This window comes from Neovison vison, chromosome 1 (assembly GCF_020171115.1).
Source record: "Neovison vison isolate M4711 chromosome 1, ASM_NN_V1, whole genome shotgun sequence".
Lineage (NCBI taxonomy): Eukaryota > Metazoa > Chordata > Mammalia > Carnivora > Mustelidae > Neogale > Neogale vison.
Window position 1 is genome coordinate 146,209,967 of NC_058091.1, and position 16,804 is coordinate 146,226,770.

General features: G+C 41.6%; 1 protein-coding gene across 1 annotated transcript; it reads right to left on the minus strand.

Annotated features, from left to right (window-relative positions):
* Window positions 1-1,850: 1,850 nt before the first annotated feature.
* TDP2 (tyrosyl-DNA phosphodiesterase 2) lies at window positions 1,851-16,763 on the minus strand. Its single transcript, XM_044260004.1, has 7 exons — window positions 16,580-16,763; window positions 16,414-16,499; window positions 12,597-12,770; window positions 11,815-11,906; window positions 10,250-10,368; window positions 8,557-8,727; window positions 1,851-2,962 (listed from the first exon to the last, which is right to left on the minus strand). Exons 1-7 carry the CDS (start codon window positions 16,730-16,732, stop codon window positions 2,681-2,683), a joined length of 1,077 nt encoding a protein of 358 aa, XP_044115939.1. The 5' UTR covers window positions 16,733-16,763; the 3' UTR covers window positions 1,851-2,680.
* Window positions 16,764-16,804: the final 41 nt, after the last annotated feature.

Genomic DNA, 16,804 nt, shown 5'->3' on the forward strand with positions numbered 1-16,804 from the left:
ATTCAAGAGCCAAAGTAAAAAAATTCAAGATATTGCTTATTAATAGGTTCTTAATTCTTGCATTCGTTGGGAATTGTTTAAGGGTGCCTGGGTGGCTCAGTCTGTGAAGTGTCCCACTCTTGCTCTCATGCCAGGTCTCCATCTCAGGGCTAGGAATTCAAGTCCTTCATGCAACTCCAAGCTGGGCGTGGAGCCTACTTAAAAAAGAAAATTAACTTGTGGGTCCCCTGGCAGGCTCAGTCAGAGGAATGTGCGACTCTTGATCTTGGGATTATGAGTTCAAGCTCCACACTGGGTGTAGAGATTGTTTAAAAATAAATAAGTAAACTTTTTTTTTTTTTTTTTTTATCAGAGAGAGAGAGGGGGAGAAAGCGAGCACAGGCAGACAGAATGGCAGGCAGAGGCAGAGGGAGAAGCAGGCTCCCTGCTGAGCAAGGAGCCCGATGCGGGACTCGATCCCAGGACCCTGGGATCACGACCTGAGCCGAAGGCAGCTGCTTAACCAACTGAGCCACCCAGGCGTCCCAAAAATAAATAAGTAAACTTTTTAAGAAAGTGATTTAATTGTTCCCATTCACATCAGTTAAAACTGATTCTTTAGAGATCTGGGTGTCTCAGTTGGTTGCCTTCTACTCTGGCATCTGCTTTCCACTTGGGTCATGATCCCAGGGTCCTGGGATTGAGTCCTGAATCGTGCACCCCACTCAGTGGGGAGCCTGCTTCTCCCTCTACCGCTTCCCACTGCTCGAGCTTGCTCTCTCAAATAAAATCTTAAATAAAAAACCAAACCTGATTTCTTAGATTTTGCTATTATAAACAGTAAACTGGAAGTTACTTCACTTGAATGCTTTGAGTCATAGAAAAGAAATTATGCTTTTGGTGTACCTGGGTGGCTCATTGAGTTAAGCATCTGCCTTCAGCTCAGGTCATAATCTTAGGGTCCTGGAATCAAGCCCCGCATCAGGTTCCCTGCTTAGTGGAGCCTGCTTCTCCCTCTCCTCCCTGCTTGTGCTCTCTCTCACTATCTCTCTCTCACATAAGTAAATAAAATCTTAAAAAAGAAATGATGCTCCAGGGCACCTGGGTAGCTCAGTGGGTTAAGCTGCTGCCTTCAGCTCAGGGCATGATCTCAGAGTCCTGGGATCGAGTCCCGCATCGGGCTCTCTGCTCAGCGGGGAGCCTGCTTCCTCCTCTCTGCCTGCCTCTCTGCCTGCTTGTGATCTCTCTCTGTCACATAAATAAATAAAATCTAAAAAAAAAAAAAAAAGAAAGAAAAAAAATGATGCTCCTTTCAAAGTTTTCAAACAATAATCACTTAATCTAATACACGGTACTATATATTCTATTTTTTATAATTAGCCTTTCACTCAATTTTTTTTGTAATATGATGTAAGGTATGGTTCTTTCAACAATTATTCTTCCACGTGAATAAATAATTTATGCCAAAAACATCCTTTTCCTATATAAATTAACTATTGCCTCCATAATGTATGCTAAGATATTAGCATTCTCATTTGAAAGGATTAAATAAGTATACACAAATCTCCTTTCCATTGTGACTACAAAGAGATTATATATAAATTCAGCTTGTTTTTTTAGTGTCTTAGCTGTTAATTTTGACATCCCTGATGAAAATGAGGCTCTGTCACTTCTCATTCTAATTATTCTCCCCAGCTTTCCTTTTTTTATACTGAGGATATCAATGTATGCTTGGTAGTTCTTGGTGGGTTGAGAAGCTTCATAGAAGCTGTTTTCTTCCACACAAAAGTGAGTCAGAGCCGTGGACCAGGAACAAGAAGCAAGTAAAAACTTCAATCCCATCATGGGCATAAAAGCATACTAAAACCAACTATAAACAAGTAAAATTCTTTATTTAAAGTACATTCCTTTTACGAGGGAAAAAAATTTCTTTAAAGCACACTGAAAAGTGCTCCTTATCCCTCTCCTGTAAAATAATTCAACTGTATAAGAAGTAAGTCTAAAAGGCTATTCCTCTTTAAACATTTATTTTCTGTTAGGAAAAAAGTCCAATGCAGCTATAACACCAACTTTAATCATTATCAAGCCTGATTTTGGCAAAATGAAGAGCAACATGTTGACAAACATGAATTTTAAATAGTGAAGGCATTTCAAATCAGATTTCATTTACGGCTTACCGCTCATGTGCTGTTAGCTAACAAAAATGAAGTCTGCTATAGGATAGTTGCCACCTACTTAAATGCACATAATCATGGCTTTTTCACTTAAGATTATCTGAATTGGAAGATCCAATCCTCCAAGCACAATAACGTCTTATTTTTAAAGATTTACTTAGATATAAACTATTTGGTGCCTGATTTTAAAAACAGAATATAAAGGCTAGCCCAGAGACAACGCGGCCCTGCTCGAGAACCAGCTGGCAGCTCTGGGCAGTTATCAGAAGCTCTGATGGTCTTGGCGGCCTTTATGAAGAAGTCTCATACTCTGTACACTTTAGTTTAAATCAACATCAATATTTAGCTCTGAAATTTGAGGATGCATTCCACAAAATAAGAATCCCAGTAGTATTTTCTTCTGTTACAATGATGTAGTATATTAATTCCTCCATATAACCTACCTTTCCAGACAGGTAGAAATTACATTTGCAAAAATCCAGAACAGAATTACTCAGAAGGCAGAAAACTCTTATTTGGAAAGCATTTCACAAGATCACATCTAAGTTGCACAGAAGCCCCCAGTGATCACTAGGAAATCTACCACAGTCCAGTTTTTCCAATCCAAGGAGGTCCATACTTTGGGGAACAATATGGCCACTTTCGGCTGCTGTCCTGAAAAATATTCGATCGAAACGAAGCTTACAGGCAGCAGATATTCCAAGGTTAGAGTTCATTTGTGTATCCCATGTATACTGGCAATGCTTAGGTTTGCCCAAGAACTCCCAGACATCCAAAATGTTGCTGGGTAAACCACCACACTTAGTGACCTGAAAAGAAAAAGAAAACTTTTAGTCCTTTTTCTCCTAACCAAAAAAAGTTTCAGTATTATGTCTAAGTGCAACATTTCAAATCAGAATGTCACAAATTAATGTACCAATGTGAGATTATGTATTAATATTAAATATATTATAAAAAGCATTTTGGTCTATGGTAGGTAATATAAAAGTAATATAAGTAGGTAATATAAAAGTATCTAAACAGCCAGAGAGGTCTGGAATTTGTCCTTCTCTTCTGCCATAAACAGATTCCTAACTCTGGGTAGTAGATAAAACTTAGAAGGCTGAAAATCCGCAGCTTCTATTATTGCTATTCGTTTTTTAAAAATGAACCCAAGTGAAAGGTAGGCAAAACTGTTACTCTACTTTAGTCTATAAATGTAGACGTACAGCATTTCTATGATCAAATACGATTAACTGCCTTCAGAGTTTCATTTGAAATTTATATCAAATCTTCCTTCTCCCTCTTCACACTCCAGGATTTTAACACCATTTTATTGTGGTATAATACAGGCATTACTGCACTTACTTACTTACTTACTGCACTTACTTACACTTACTTACTGCACTTACTTACTTACTGCACTTACTTACACTTACTTACTTACTGCACTTACTTACACTTACTTACTGTCCCACTCTTACATTCTGTCCCACTCTTGCTCTCATGCCACTTACTTACACTTACTTACTTACTGCACTCCACAGACATTGTGTTCTTCACAAGTTGGAGGTCTGTGACAACGCCGCACTGAGCAAGTCTACTGGTGCCATCGCTCCGACAGTATCTGCTCACTTTGCGTCTCTGTGTCCCATTTCGGTAACCCTTACATTTCAAACTCTCCTACTATTTCTGTATTTGTTACAGTGATCTATGATCAGGATCTTTGATCCTACTATTGTACTTGTGCCCACATGATAGTGAACTTATAAGTGTTGTATGTTCTGACTGCTCCACGCACCAGCCTTTCCCTCCTCTCCTCCCCTCCATAGGTCTCCCTAACCCAAGACACAATATTGAAATTGAGTCACTTGTCTCCCACTTTAAATCGAAAGCTGGAAATGATCAAGCTTAGAGAAGAACGTGTATCTAAAGCCAGGATAGGCCAAATTGTGAATACACAGGCAAAGTTCTGGAAGGAAATTAAAGGTGTCACTCCGGTGAACACATGAATGATACTGAAACAGCATTACTGTTGATATGGAGAGTCAGAAGGGCCTAGATACGGGATCACACCAGCCACACATTCCCTTAGGTCAAAGCCTAATCCAGAACCAGGCTCTAATTCAATTCTATGAAGGCTGAGAGAGGTGAGGAAGCCACAGAAGGAAAATCTGAAGCCAGGAGAGGTTGGTTCATGAGGTTTAAGAAACCATCCCTATAACATGAAGTACAAGGCAAAGCAGCAGGTGCTGATGGAGAAGCCGCAGCAAGTTCTCCAGAAGATGGAGCTGACAGGGTTAACAAAGGTGGCTGCAGGAAACAACTGGTTTCCAATGTAGATGAGGCAGCCTTCTCTTGGAAGATGCCATTTAAGGCTTTACAGCTAGAGAGAAGTCGGTGCCTGGCTTTAGAGCTTCAAAGGACAGGCTGGCTCTCTTGTTAGGGGCCAATGAAGCAGCTGACTTTCAAGTTGAAGCCAATGCACATTCCCCATTCTAAAACTCCTAGGGCCCTTAAGAATGATGCTAACTCTGTATGGAATTGTTGAACCACTGTCTTTTATACCTGAAACTCATGTAACACTGTATGTTAACTATACTGGAATTAAAATAAAAGCTTAATAATAAAAAAGGATGATGCTAAATCTTTTTCTTTTTTTTTTTTTAAGATTTATCTGAAAGAGAGAATGAGCAACACAGAGCGAGCACAGAGAGAGGCTGAGGGAGAAACAGACTCCCCACTGAGCACAGAGCTTGATGCGGGGCTCAATCCCAGGACCCTGAGATCATGACCTGAGCTGAAGGCAGACACTTAACCAACTGAACCACCCAAGTGCCCCTAAATCTACCGTGTTCTATATGTGGAACAACAAAGCCGGATGACAGCTCATCTGTTTAAAATATGACAGATTATTTTAGGCCCACTGTTGAGACCTTACTGCTCAGGAAGACAAAACAAAACAAAACAAATAACTCCTTTCAAAATGTCACTGTTCACTGACTATGTACCTGGTCAATGCACCCACAAGCTAGTGTAGATGGACAAAGAGATGTTGTCTTTGCGCCTACTGACAAAGCATCCACTACGCAGACCATGAAGCAAGGAGTCATTTCCACTTTCAAGTCTTACTATTTAAGAAGCACATTTCATAATACAGCTGCCATATATAGTGATTCTTCTGATGGATCTGGGAAAAAATGTTAAAAAACCTGGAAAGGATTCAACATACTAGATGTCATTCAGAACATTCATGATTCATGGGAAGTGGTCAAAATACCACATTAGCAGGAGCTTGGAAGGTGACTCCCAGCCCTCAAGGATGACTTCGAGGGGTTCAGGACTTCAGCAGAGGAAGTCACTGCACATGTGTAGAAACAGCAAGAAAATTAGAAGTAGAGCTACAATCTGATGGTAAAACTTGAAATGATTAAGAGTTGTTTTGTTTTGTTTTGTTTTTTAAGATTTATTCATTTGACAGACCAGGATCACAAGTAGGCAGAGAGAGAGGAAGGGAAGCAGGCGACCCGCTGAGCACAGAGCCCAATGCAGGGCTCAATCCTAGGACCCTGGAATCATCACCTGAGCCAAAGGCAGAGGCTTTAACCCACTGAGCCACCCAGGCGCCCCAAGAGTTGATTCTTATAGATGAGCAAAGAAAGTGGTTTCTTGAGATGGAATCTACTCCTGGTGAAAACTTGAAATGACAACAAAGGATGTGGAAAATTATGTAGACTTAATTGATAAAGCAGGGCAGGGTTTGCAAGAATTAACTCCAATTTTGAAAGAAGTTCTACTGTGGGTAAAATGGGATCAAAAGGCATTGCCCTGCACAGAGAAGTGATGAAAGCAAGAGTCAATCACTGTAGCCAATGTCATTGCCTTGTTTCCAGAAACGGCTACAGCCCTCCCACTCTTCAGCAACCACCCCGATCAGCCAGCAGCCATCAACATCAAGGCAAGACCCTCTTACCAGCAAAAAAGTTCATGGCTTGCTGACAACTCAGATGATGGTTATCATTTTTAGCAATAAAGTATTTTTATTAAGGTACATATACTGCTTTTTAGACATAATGCCCGTGAATACTTTATAATAGACTCCAGTAGAATAAGCATAATTTTATATGCAACAGAAAACTAAAAAATTCGTTTTACTATAGTATGCACTTCATTACGGTAGTCTAGAAGCGAACCTGCAATACTTCCTCAACATAAAAGTTAGCACAGTTCTATGGCACTCAGCACATCCACGTTAACTGTGCAACATCACCACCATCCATTTCTAGAACCTTTCCCTTTTCACAAACTCAAACTGTACCCAATAATTCCCCATTCTATCCTCCCCAGCCCCTGGTAACCACAATTATACTCTGTATGAATTTGACTACTTTAGGAAACTCACAGGAGAAGTCATAAAAAATTTGTCCTTTTGTAACTGGCTTATTTCATTTAGTGTACTGTCCAGGGTCTGTCCGTACGGGAGCGTGTTGTCAGTGTTTCCTTCCTGTCTAAGGCTGAATGATAGTCCCATCGCATGAATACAGTTTGTTTATCCATCCGTCAATGGTCCCTTTGGTCGCTACCATGTTTTAGCTACTGTGACTACTGCCGCTGCTTTGAACACAGGCGTGCAGACACCTCTTCGAGACCCTGCTTTTGTTTTGGGTACACACCCAAAGTGGAACTGTTGGACCATATGGAAACTGTTTGTTTTTGGAGGAATTACATCATTTTCCATGGCACCGATGCCACTTGATAGTCCCATCAGCACTGCACAAGGGTTCTAATCCAAATCCTCGCCAATACTTTTCTTTTCTGGCATTCTGCTAATACTCATGCTAACCGATGTAATACCTCATGATGGCTTTGATTTCCATGTCTCTAATGACTAGTGACGTGGAGCGTCTTCTCTTGTACTTGTTGGCCATCTGTATATCTTCTTTGGAAAAATGTCTGCTTAAGTCTTTTCCTCATTTTAAAATCAGGTTGTTTCTTTTTTGTAGAAATTCTTCATATAACATCAATATCATATTAATTATATTATTGTTACTCTTCATCTGTAGGATTTACAAATATTTCTTCCATCCCGTGGGCTGCCATTTCATTCAGTGATCATGTCCTCTGATGCACACAAGTTCTTCATTGCGATCAAGTTCATCTCATCTCTTTGCTTTTGTTGTCGTGCTTTTGGTGTCACATCCAAGAAGTTGACAAATCCTAGGTCATGAAGCTTTTCCCCTTTGTTTTCTTCTAAGAGTTTTATAGTTTTAGCTCTTACTTACAGGTCATTGATCTATTCTGAATATATATTTTTTAAGATTTTATTTATTTATTTGGCAGACAGATCACAAGTAGGCAGAGAGGCAGGCAGAGAGAGAGGGAGAAGCAGGCTCTCCGCTAAGCAGAGAGCCCGACGTGGGGCTCAATTCCAGGACCCTGGGATCATGACCTGAGCTGAAGGCAGAGGCTTTAAGCCACTAAGCCACCTAGGCGCCCCTGAATACATTTTTATATAGGATATAAGGCAAAAATGCACCTTTGGTTTTTCTGTTTGTTTGTTTTTTGCATGTGGATATCGAGTTTTCCCAATCATGTTGTTGAAAAACAGGATTTTTCTTTTAAACAGGTCAGTTAGTCAACCAGGTACCACAAAACAGCTACCACGAAGTCACTGATTTGCGAACAGTCCAAGAGTCGGACTTTTTTAGAAATGATCTGTGTGCAGGAGCACAAGATCACAAGGAGAGGCATTTAGGATGCCGCCTTCACTTCGCAAGTCCCAACAGGCTTCCTTCTCATTTTACTTCTTCCTCTACTCCTGGAGTTCATGGCAATGAAATGAATGTTTCACTTCCCTTCTAATCTGATTTGAGTTCAACCAGAGATGGGGGAAAAAGCAAGGCCAGCTTACCACTTAATATGATCTAAGTCTATAGAAATCCTAAAAAAATCCCAGTATGTCTCAAATGAACTAAGGAGAAAGAGACTGTTTCAGTCCTGGAGATGGTAGTACCAGGAAAGGGGGGGGTTAAAAAAAAGTAGACAAAAGAAAACTCAGAAGAGAGGTAGGAAAAATTATGATACCCAAATCTTTCTGTTCTCCTCACCTTCCAACTCAAGATTCTGCAAAAAAACTTAAATCTTTCCTTAACTCTCTATTGTTTTCTCTATACCCCTCTTTTTAATCAACACATACCATTTTGTGTTGTCTGTTTCAGATGTAATACTTCTGTTTTCCCCCAGTAGTGTCAGAGCTCCTCCTGCTTCCACCTCCCCAGTGCCAAGCCTACTGCACAGGCCAAGTACTTACTGAATTGCATCCGCAAGACTGCTTACACATTATAACAGTTTTGGTCAAAAGAAACTTAAATTAGTTTCACAGTAATAATCTGCCCACAAGCACAAAACTGGCTTTGTCACTCACTTCGTGATCCCTTAAATTTGTATCTCCCGCAAATATAACTGTAGCTGACTCTGGAGCCTCTTGCATTTTCTTTAAAACCATTTTTAACTGATTCATTCGTTCCTTAGCATGCCCTCTGGTGCTCTCCAAATGAGAAGTCATAAGGCAAAGTTCATTTCCCGACACACTTGCCTGAAACAGGATAAATAATTATAGCTGTTAAAATTCACTACCACCAATGAGGAAATCTGGTAACAGAATCAACCAATTGTCCAACGGACTGGTATATATTTACCGAAGCAGCACTGTATGATCAGCACCGTGCTCGTATTTCTAGGTCAGGCTGCAACATGCTACTCCTGCTCCCGAAGAAGACTATTTAGCAAGCACCCACTAATACTGCAAGACCTACCTCAAATGTCACCTTCACTCGCGTCCTTCCCCAATGTCCGCGGGCAATCAGTGGCTCCCTCCACAATATCCCTCTAGCATACTGGAAAGACTACCTTTAAAGTTCCCTACACTGAACCACAGCATAATTATTTCTCTCCTACAAAGTCATGAGTCATTTGAAAGAGAAGACGGCTCTTTTATTTTCTGCTATTATCAAGAGCCTGGCACATAGGTACTCAAGAAAAGTCAGTTAAATGAATAACTGAGAATCATTTACCATTTTGCAGTTAAGATACTAACAATGCAGGATCTGTTAATTATTTAAACTGCCTGCAGAAGCAAGTCCAAACTCCTTCACACTGGGGATTCATGACCTTCTATAATGTGGATCCTACCTATTTTACCAACTTGTCACACTACTCCTTTTCATGCCCGCTACATCCAACTCAATGTGATGTTCATTTATACTTGTATATGTCCTTTCTCACATATTTTTATATTATACACACACATTGCACAATATGCAATTTGCTGAAGTTTGCTCATGGTGGTTCTACCGCATGGACTATTCTGTTCTTAATGCCTACATCTTGCATATTTTTCAGGGCTCAACTCCAATATAAATTCCCTCATGAAATTTTCACTAAGCAACCTAGCTAATCTCATCACAAGAAAAAAAATTATGTGACCGTGTATGGCAACAGCTGCTAACTGGACTACTGTGGTGATCATTTTTCAACATACACAGATATCCGATCATTGCATTGTACACCTGAAAGTATATACTGTTGTGCCAAATATGCCTCAATTAAAAGAAACAAAACTAAAAGCAATCTAGCTAAAAGTTATCTCTAAACTTCCACGGCACATCATCACACCTCCTCCGGGGCATTTTATGCCTTTCCTTTACTTTAGTTACTATATACTACAATCTCTCCCTTGCTAATCTGTAAACTCTAGGAGAGGAAGATCTTTTGATTGATTCTTGTAAGCCTTACAGAGTATAACAGAACACCATATGCAATATATTCGGGGCACGGGGGGGCGGGAATCACTTTAGGAACCAAATGTGAACTGCTGGTAGATTTTTGAGTATTCTTAGGAAGGTATCTAACAGATCAGGATTATATGTTTACAAATTTGTATTTGTGTAAAAACTTAATTTACAATGTCATTTAAGACTATTTAAAAGGATGTAGAAGAGATAAAATTTTCTCTAACGGCAATTAGGGAAAAAAAAAGAAAAAGACGCCACAATGGAACTATAAGAAATAACTCATTGTTAAAAAAAAAAAAAGTAAATTCTAAAAAAATTACTTACATACACACACAAAAGGTTTCTCATCATTTTTGTATTTGGAAAAGGGATAATCTCTTGGCTTTTAAATTTCACTCTCGATTTCTTCAACATTATAGCTGTGAAATATCCTTCTTCATTACCTTCAAATGTTTATGGGAAAGAATTTAGGCTGAGAAGTCAAGAGTGTAGTTTATCACAAAGTTCCCCTACTGAAGGTTTTATAATAGGTACAGATACTTAAATGGATCTGAATCTTCAAAATAGGTGAAGATAGCCAACTGAGTCCCTATGTTTACCTCCCCCTCCCAAAATGTAGCTGGATGTATCAGAGAAATACAAAAATAAAAAAGAATTCACGTAAGTGCCAAAAATAGTTAATGATGCCAATATCAAGAAAGAAAATCTGAGAAATGTCTGAGACCCTGAGCCAAGCTAACATGCATTCACTTCTCACCCTGCAAGCATCAGAAAAACTACAGTAAATGAACAAAAAACTTAGAAAGGTATAAAATCATAATTAGAGAAAAGAATAGAAGTAGAGGGGCAGTGAATAAAAGCTTCCAGCTGTTTTCCAGAAAACAAAATAGCTGAAGAAGTGGAAAGTGGTTTACTGGAGCAGAGGGAAACCAGGAAAAGAGGAAAGGAGAAAGAAGGGAACAAGGGAAGGAAAGGGAGGGCCAAGGAGGACTGCAGGTGGCTACAAAAGTGATAATCTGTAAGCAGAAGGGGGAGGGGGAGGGGGACAGAGAAGGAGAAAAGGAGAAAGGGAAAGAATTTTCCAGAACTGAAGGTCACAATCCTCCAGTAAAGTTCCTACCACATGTTCAGCACAATAAACAGGAGGGGAAAACAAAACAAACAAAAAAACCTGACACACACACACACACACACACACACTAAAATGAGGAAGGAAACCAAGTAGGAGGAATAGCATGGTATTCAGAAAACAAGAAATCTAAAACAGCAAAGAGTCTAAAAGAATCCCCAAGAGAATGCAGAAAAGTTGTCCTACAAAGAAAGAAAGATTACCTTCTCCTTAGCAACTGAGAATTTATTAATAAATCAAAATTAAAGTCACGTACTACATAAAAGTGAAAGTCAAAGAAAACACAAGATTTAGCCAATGATTGTGGAATGAAGCCAGGGTGTGGTACATTAAATGCACTCGGTAAAAACAAAATAGATGGAAGAGACTTTTAAATAACTATCCAGGGCAAAAAGCTAGGGAAAAAAACCAAAATCAATTAAGAGAAATAAAGACAGACTTTCTGAAAAAGTATAACCAAAATGCAATTATCACACTTAAATTTTTAATAAATTAATTTTTTACCAAAAAACTACTCCAGGTCTCAAATTTTGACAACTTATATTTTCCTGAAAAACCATCCATTCCCAATACTTTTCCCATATATTAAGCTGAATAACATATTCTCTTATGGTTTTTCTAGTATCCTGTATCTGGCTTACTTTTCTCAAACTTTTTTAATTTCTGCTTTTTCTTGTGTGTACTCGTATGGGCTAACCTTGATTTATCTCTTTCATTGACTGTTTTTCAAAGACAAAGATAGTAACAGGAAAATCGTTACCTGTAATCATCTCATAACTACTTGCTCTCTTCTTTAGGTAGCTACAATACGGGGGAATAACTTCCTGCAGAAATATCACATCTGGGCTGTACCTAATTCAAAACATCAATTTTAATAAATACCAAGTATACTATTTCATTTGCTGACACCTAGATTAGCAGAACACCACAACATAAAAGAAACACAAAGCTACTGCCCCCTAGGGCACCTTAACACTCAATGTTTATACTGATAATTGGTAACTGTAAAATGCGAAAGATTTGTGCTATTTAACAAATACCGTAAGAACAAATTCAGTTAGAAAACATACGTCCTAACACTTTAAAGTGAGAAGAACTGGAATCCCTGACAACAGGAATCAGTATATGGAGAGCCTACCAGGGTCCTATACTACAGTAGATGCCTTCCAAGTTACGAATCCTCATGAAACAATTATCCATAAGGACACCGAGCTGCAGAGAACCCCGGTGGTTCACAGGGGACTACAGAAGATCATACAGCTAGTGCGTAGCAGATACAGACCATTCTGGTAATTTAATATTCAGAGCAGTAATTATATACAAAGTTTAAGTGAAACAGTACTAGAAGCCTTTTAACAAAAGTTAGTGTTCCCTCCCCACCTCGTCTAGACTCTTTTTCTCAGAGGCAATCACTCTCCATTCTTTACGTTTCTTCTGGAACTCAGATCAGATTCCCAAACCCATAATCTCGACCATTACCCTCTTTATAGATAGGTAAGCCACATAATCATGCCACCATTGAACCTAAGCAATAATACTTACAAAGTTAAATAGGAACACACCCCTCGAGCCCTCTCTTGCAGACTGTTTAGATCCAATCCATCAACATTCCAGGTAATGAAAGAGAACACGCTGCCGTCTTCTTGCTGAATCCCTTCAGATGTACTGGCTTTAGAACTAACGGAATCAGTTGTCTCTTCATTTGTTAGGTCAACACTGGCAAGATCACAATGAAACACAACTCTGCAAATTATCTCTGAACTGATTAATTTTAAATTATTATTTTCTATTAGTAGCCCTCATCTTGTGGAGAAAGAACTTTTGTAAACTATAACCTGGAATTAGACTACACAGTGTAAGATTTCCAAATTTGGATTCACTTTAAATCATACGTGAAATGTATGAAACATGTGAAATAAGATCTCACTGTAACAGCTGCGAATTCTTTACCAGTCCCCTCACTGGAAGGTGAGGTCTAACGCCTCTCCTCCCGGACTCTGGGCTTTACTGATTCACTTGACCAACAGAATATGGTGGAAAGGAAATCCTGGCACTTCTGAGGTTTGGTCATATGAAACTTTGCAGCTTTCACTCAAGCGTTTTTGACCATGCTCTCCCGAGAGATCACGTAAGAAGTCTGACTGCCTGACGCCACCATGCTGGAGAGGCCACACGCACAAGCCCCAGGCCACGGTCCTGACCCACTCTGCACCATCCCCGCCAAGGCAGGTATTTGAGTGGAGGGACAAACCATTATTATTTTTTTTTTAAAGATTTTATTTATTTATCTGGCAGAAATCACAAGTAGATGGAGAGGCAGGCAGAGAGAGAGAGAGAGGGAAGCAGGCTCCCTGCTGAGCAGAGAGCCCGATGCGGGACTCGATCCCAGGACCCTGAGATCATGACCTGAGCCGAAGGCAGCGGCTCAACCCACTGAGCCACCCAGGCGCCCGGGACAAACCATTATTAAAAGGTGACTGACAAGCAGTTATACACACACATAAATTTAAGATTTATACTTATAACATTAATAAATTTAATGTAAATAATTTAACTTTTTAATTAAAAAGTTTATTGAGATATAACTGACATATAACATTATATTCATTCCAGATGCACAACATAATGATTTCCTATTTGTATATGTTGTAAAGTGATCACCATGATCAATCTAGTTAACTTATTATTTTAACTTCTTATTTGGAAATAATAACAGACTTTCAGTAAAACAGTATTAAGAATTCTTTTCACCATTCACCCACATAAATGTTAACATCTCACTTCCTTAACGTTTACCTGCTTTGCTCTTTTTATTGAGATGTTTGCAGAAATACCTTTGTATGTACCTCCTATAAACAAGGACAGACTTACATGTATACCTAGCATTACTGCACATTAGAAAGTTATTACTTATACAACATTATCATATAATTTTAAGACTTACTCAAAATTTTGCCAATTGCGCCACTAACGTTCCAGTTTATAGTTCTGAGCTAGGGAACTCCTCCTTTTAGCCATTACTTAGCTGGATTCACATTTTTTCTGTGGGACTATTTCAAGGGATCCACTTCCTCTGTCTCAATGTCTTTTCTTTCTTTCTTTCTTTCTTAAGATTTTATTTTTAAATATGCTCTATACCCAACATGGGGCTTAACTTACAACCCCAAGACCAAAGGTCACATGCTCTACCAACTCAGCCAGCCAGGCACTCCCAGCACGTACATTTTTTTTTTTTTTTTTTAAGTAGGCCCCACGCCCAAAATAGCGAGGGCTTAAATTCACCACCCTGAGATCAAGAGCCTCTGTTCCAATCTCTTTCCTGGTTACAATTTAGGTTTTAAGTGATGAAAATTAACTCAGGCTCCTATGTGCAAAATAGAGGCATTTAGAAGGCAACAGAAACATGTCACAGAGCCAGGTATGGGAATGCGGCTATCCTGGAGGAAATGCAGGAAATGCAACCGAGGCTTTCTCTTGATCTGACTCCACTGATTCAACTTCCCTGGGCTTCATCCTCCTCCTGCAGAGCACCATTCTCAGCTTCCCCACAAATACTAGGTTCACGTTACTGTTCCAGCTCCACAGGAAGATTCAGACTGAACTCGCTTCCTCCTGATCTGGAAATCCCAGGAGAGAGGATCTGACAGGCCAGCTTGAGCAAGGCAAATACCTCAACAGGAGAGGCAGAGCTCTGTCACCGTGGATGAGGGGACAACTCCCCCAACAACAGGCCAGTCAGGGAAAGGAGCCTAAAGAAATGATCTTATTACATCTGTACGGTGGTGCAGCTGAAGAGATCAAAGGGACAAGTGTCTTCACTGTGAACAGTTAACTCTGCAGGCTGCCCATTTATCCCAGAGAACTTTATATACATTTATTAAGAGCTTATTACACGCCAAATATTGTTCTAGACTTTGGGGACTTAACAATGTACAAAACAGATACTAACTTTGCCAAACGGTAGTTTAGAGGGAGACAGAAAACATTAAACAGCAATTATAATATAAACTAAGTTACTGTGAGCGGCTCATGCAGGATGCTGCAAGATTACCCACAAGGGAAAACCTACCCAGACTTGAGAGATCAGGGAAAGCTTCTTGGAGGTAAGTCATGACTAAGCTGGGCCTTCAGGTAAATACTACTTAACATGGAAAGAGTCGAAAAAAAGGTTCTAGGCAAAGGTAATAAATGTGGGAAACAAAGGCGAAAGAAAAATTAAATTTCCTTACTACCTACAGCCCATTGACAAGTCCCTGAAGCAGAGTGCCCTTCCCCTGGGGACTCAGCTGCCTTAATGTTAATACTTTGCTAAGGGCAAAAGTCAGTCTTATTAGCCCAGTACCCAGGATCCTGTGAGTCTAATTCAACACAGAAAAACGCCCTTGGAAACTTCCTCCATCTCTACCACTCTCTCCCAAGGTACATGTTGGCAATCATCCCCCAAGCATATGACCCACCGATGTCCATCTGAAGGGTCTCATGACGGAGTTTTTACTAAACAGTAATAAGTGACCTTTTCCTAACAACAGCGAGCCCCCTCAAGGCCCTGGAAACCCTGCTTCCAAAGTACCTTAGAGACTCTAACCCCCTCCCAACGTGAAAGCCAGTAATGGGCCACTCCTCCCAGTACAGCTCTTACAGCCCAGGGGCCCTGTCCCCGTGCTTTAATAAAACCAACTTATTTGCACCAAAGAGGTCTCAAGAATTCTTTCTGGGGCGCCCGAGTGGCTCAGTCAGTTATGGGGCTGCCTTCGGTTCAGGTTATGCTCTCACGGTCCTGGGATCCGTCCCGGCACCTGGCTCTCTGCTCCCCAGAGTCGGCTTCTCCCTCCGCACCTCCCACCGCTCAGGCGGGCGCGCTCTCGCTGTCTCTGAGATAAATCAAATCTTTAAAAAAGAAAAAATCTTTCCCGGCCGCGGGCTCCAAACCCCAAACCTTTTCTACATCATTAAGTATCTTCACGAGGGACGCAAGGCAAGAGAGCACGCCCACTGGAGAGAGCGAAAGGTGGACGCCCGGTAACAACCTGTGGGGCAGGAAAGCGGGTGGGAGCGGACGCACCGGGAAACACGGGCAGCGGTCGAGCCGCGGGGAGGTGGACGCATGCCGACTTCGGAGCAGCGCGGGAGCTCCCGCCCCGCCGCCGGCAGGGCGTGCGTGAACGACCCCCCCACCCCCCGCCAGGAAGCCGGAGTCTGCCAAGCTCCCGCTCCGGAGCACAGAACTCTGCCTCCCCCACCCACTCCGCAGCGCTCACGTCCCGACCCCGACCGGCCCGAGGAGGGGCCCCGCCCGGCCCGCAGCGCACGTGGGGGAAGCCCCCAACCCGCGCCTCCGCCCGGCCGCGCGCCCCCTCACCAGCACTCGGGCCCCGCCGCCGTGCCAGGGGGGCTCTCCGCGGCGCTGTCCTCCGCGGGCGGCTCGAAGAAGGAGTTCAGCGCTCTCTGGAAAACACACACAGCCGTGAGACCCGGGCGCGCCCCGGCCCGAGGCGAGGAGGATGAGAGAGAGCGACGAAGCTTACTTCCATCTCCCAGTCGTTCTCCGCCAGGTAGCACTGAGCCACGGCGGGGTCGCACTTCGCGACCGAGGCAAACTCCACGCACAGAAGCCGCCGCTTCTTCACCTCGGGCTCGCCCTCTGCCCGCTCCGTCTCCGAGCCGCTCGGCCGCTCCATGGGCCCGCCCAGGGGCCCCCGCGCCCCCCCGCAGCGACGGAGCGCCGAAGCCCGGATCTGCGCAGGCGCCCG

What these genes read in the sequence shown, in the direction of transcription:
- TDP2 (XM_044260004.1), bottom strand. Translation starts at nt 16,732, where the DNA reads ATGGAGCGGCCGAGCGGCTCGGAGACGGAGCGGGCAGAGGGCGAGCCC. An exon ending in GTGTGTTCCTATTTAACTTT is followed by an intron (nt 11,907 to 12,596) that starts GTAAGTATTATT and finishes GTTTTGAATTAG; the next exon opens with GTACAGCCCAGATGTGATAT. An exon ending in CAAATTTAAGGGATCACGAA is followed by an intron (nt 2,963 to 8,556) that starts GTGAGTGACAAA and finishes TTTTCTTTTCAG; the next exon opens with GTCACTAAGTGTGGTGGTTT.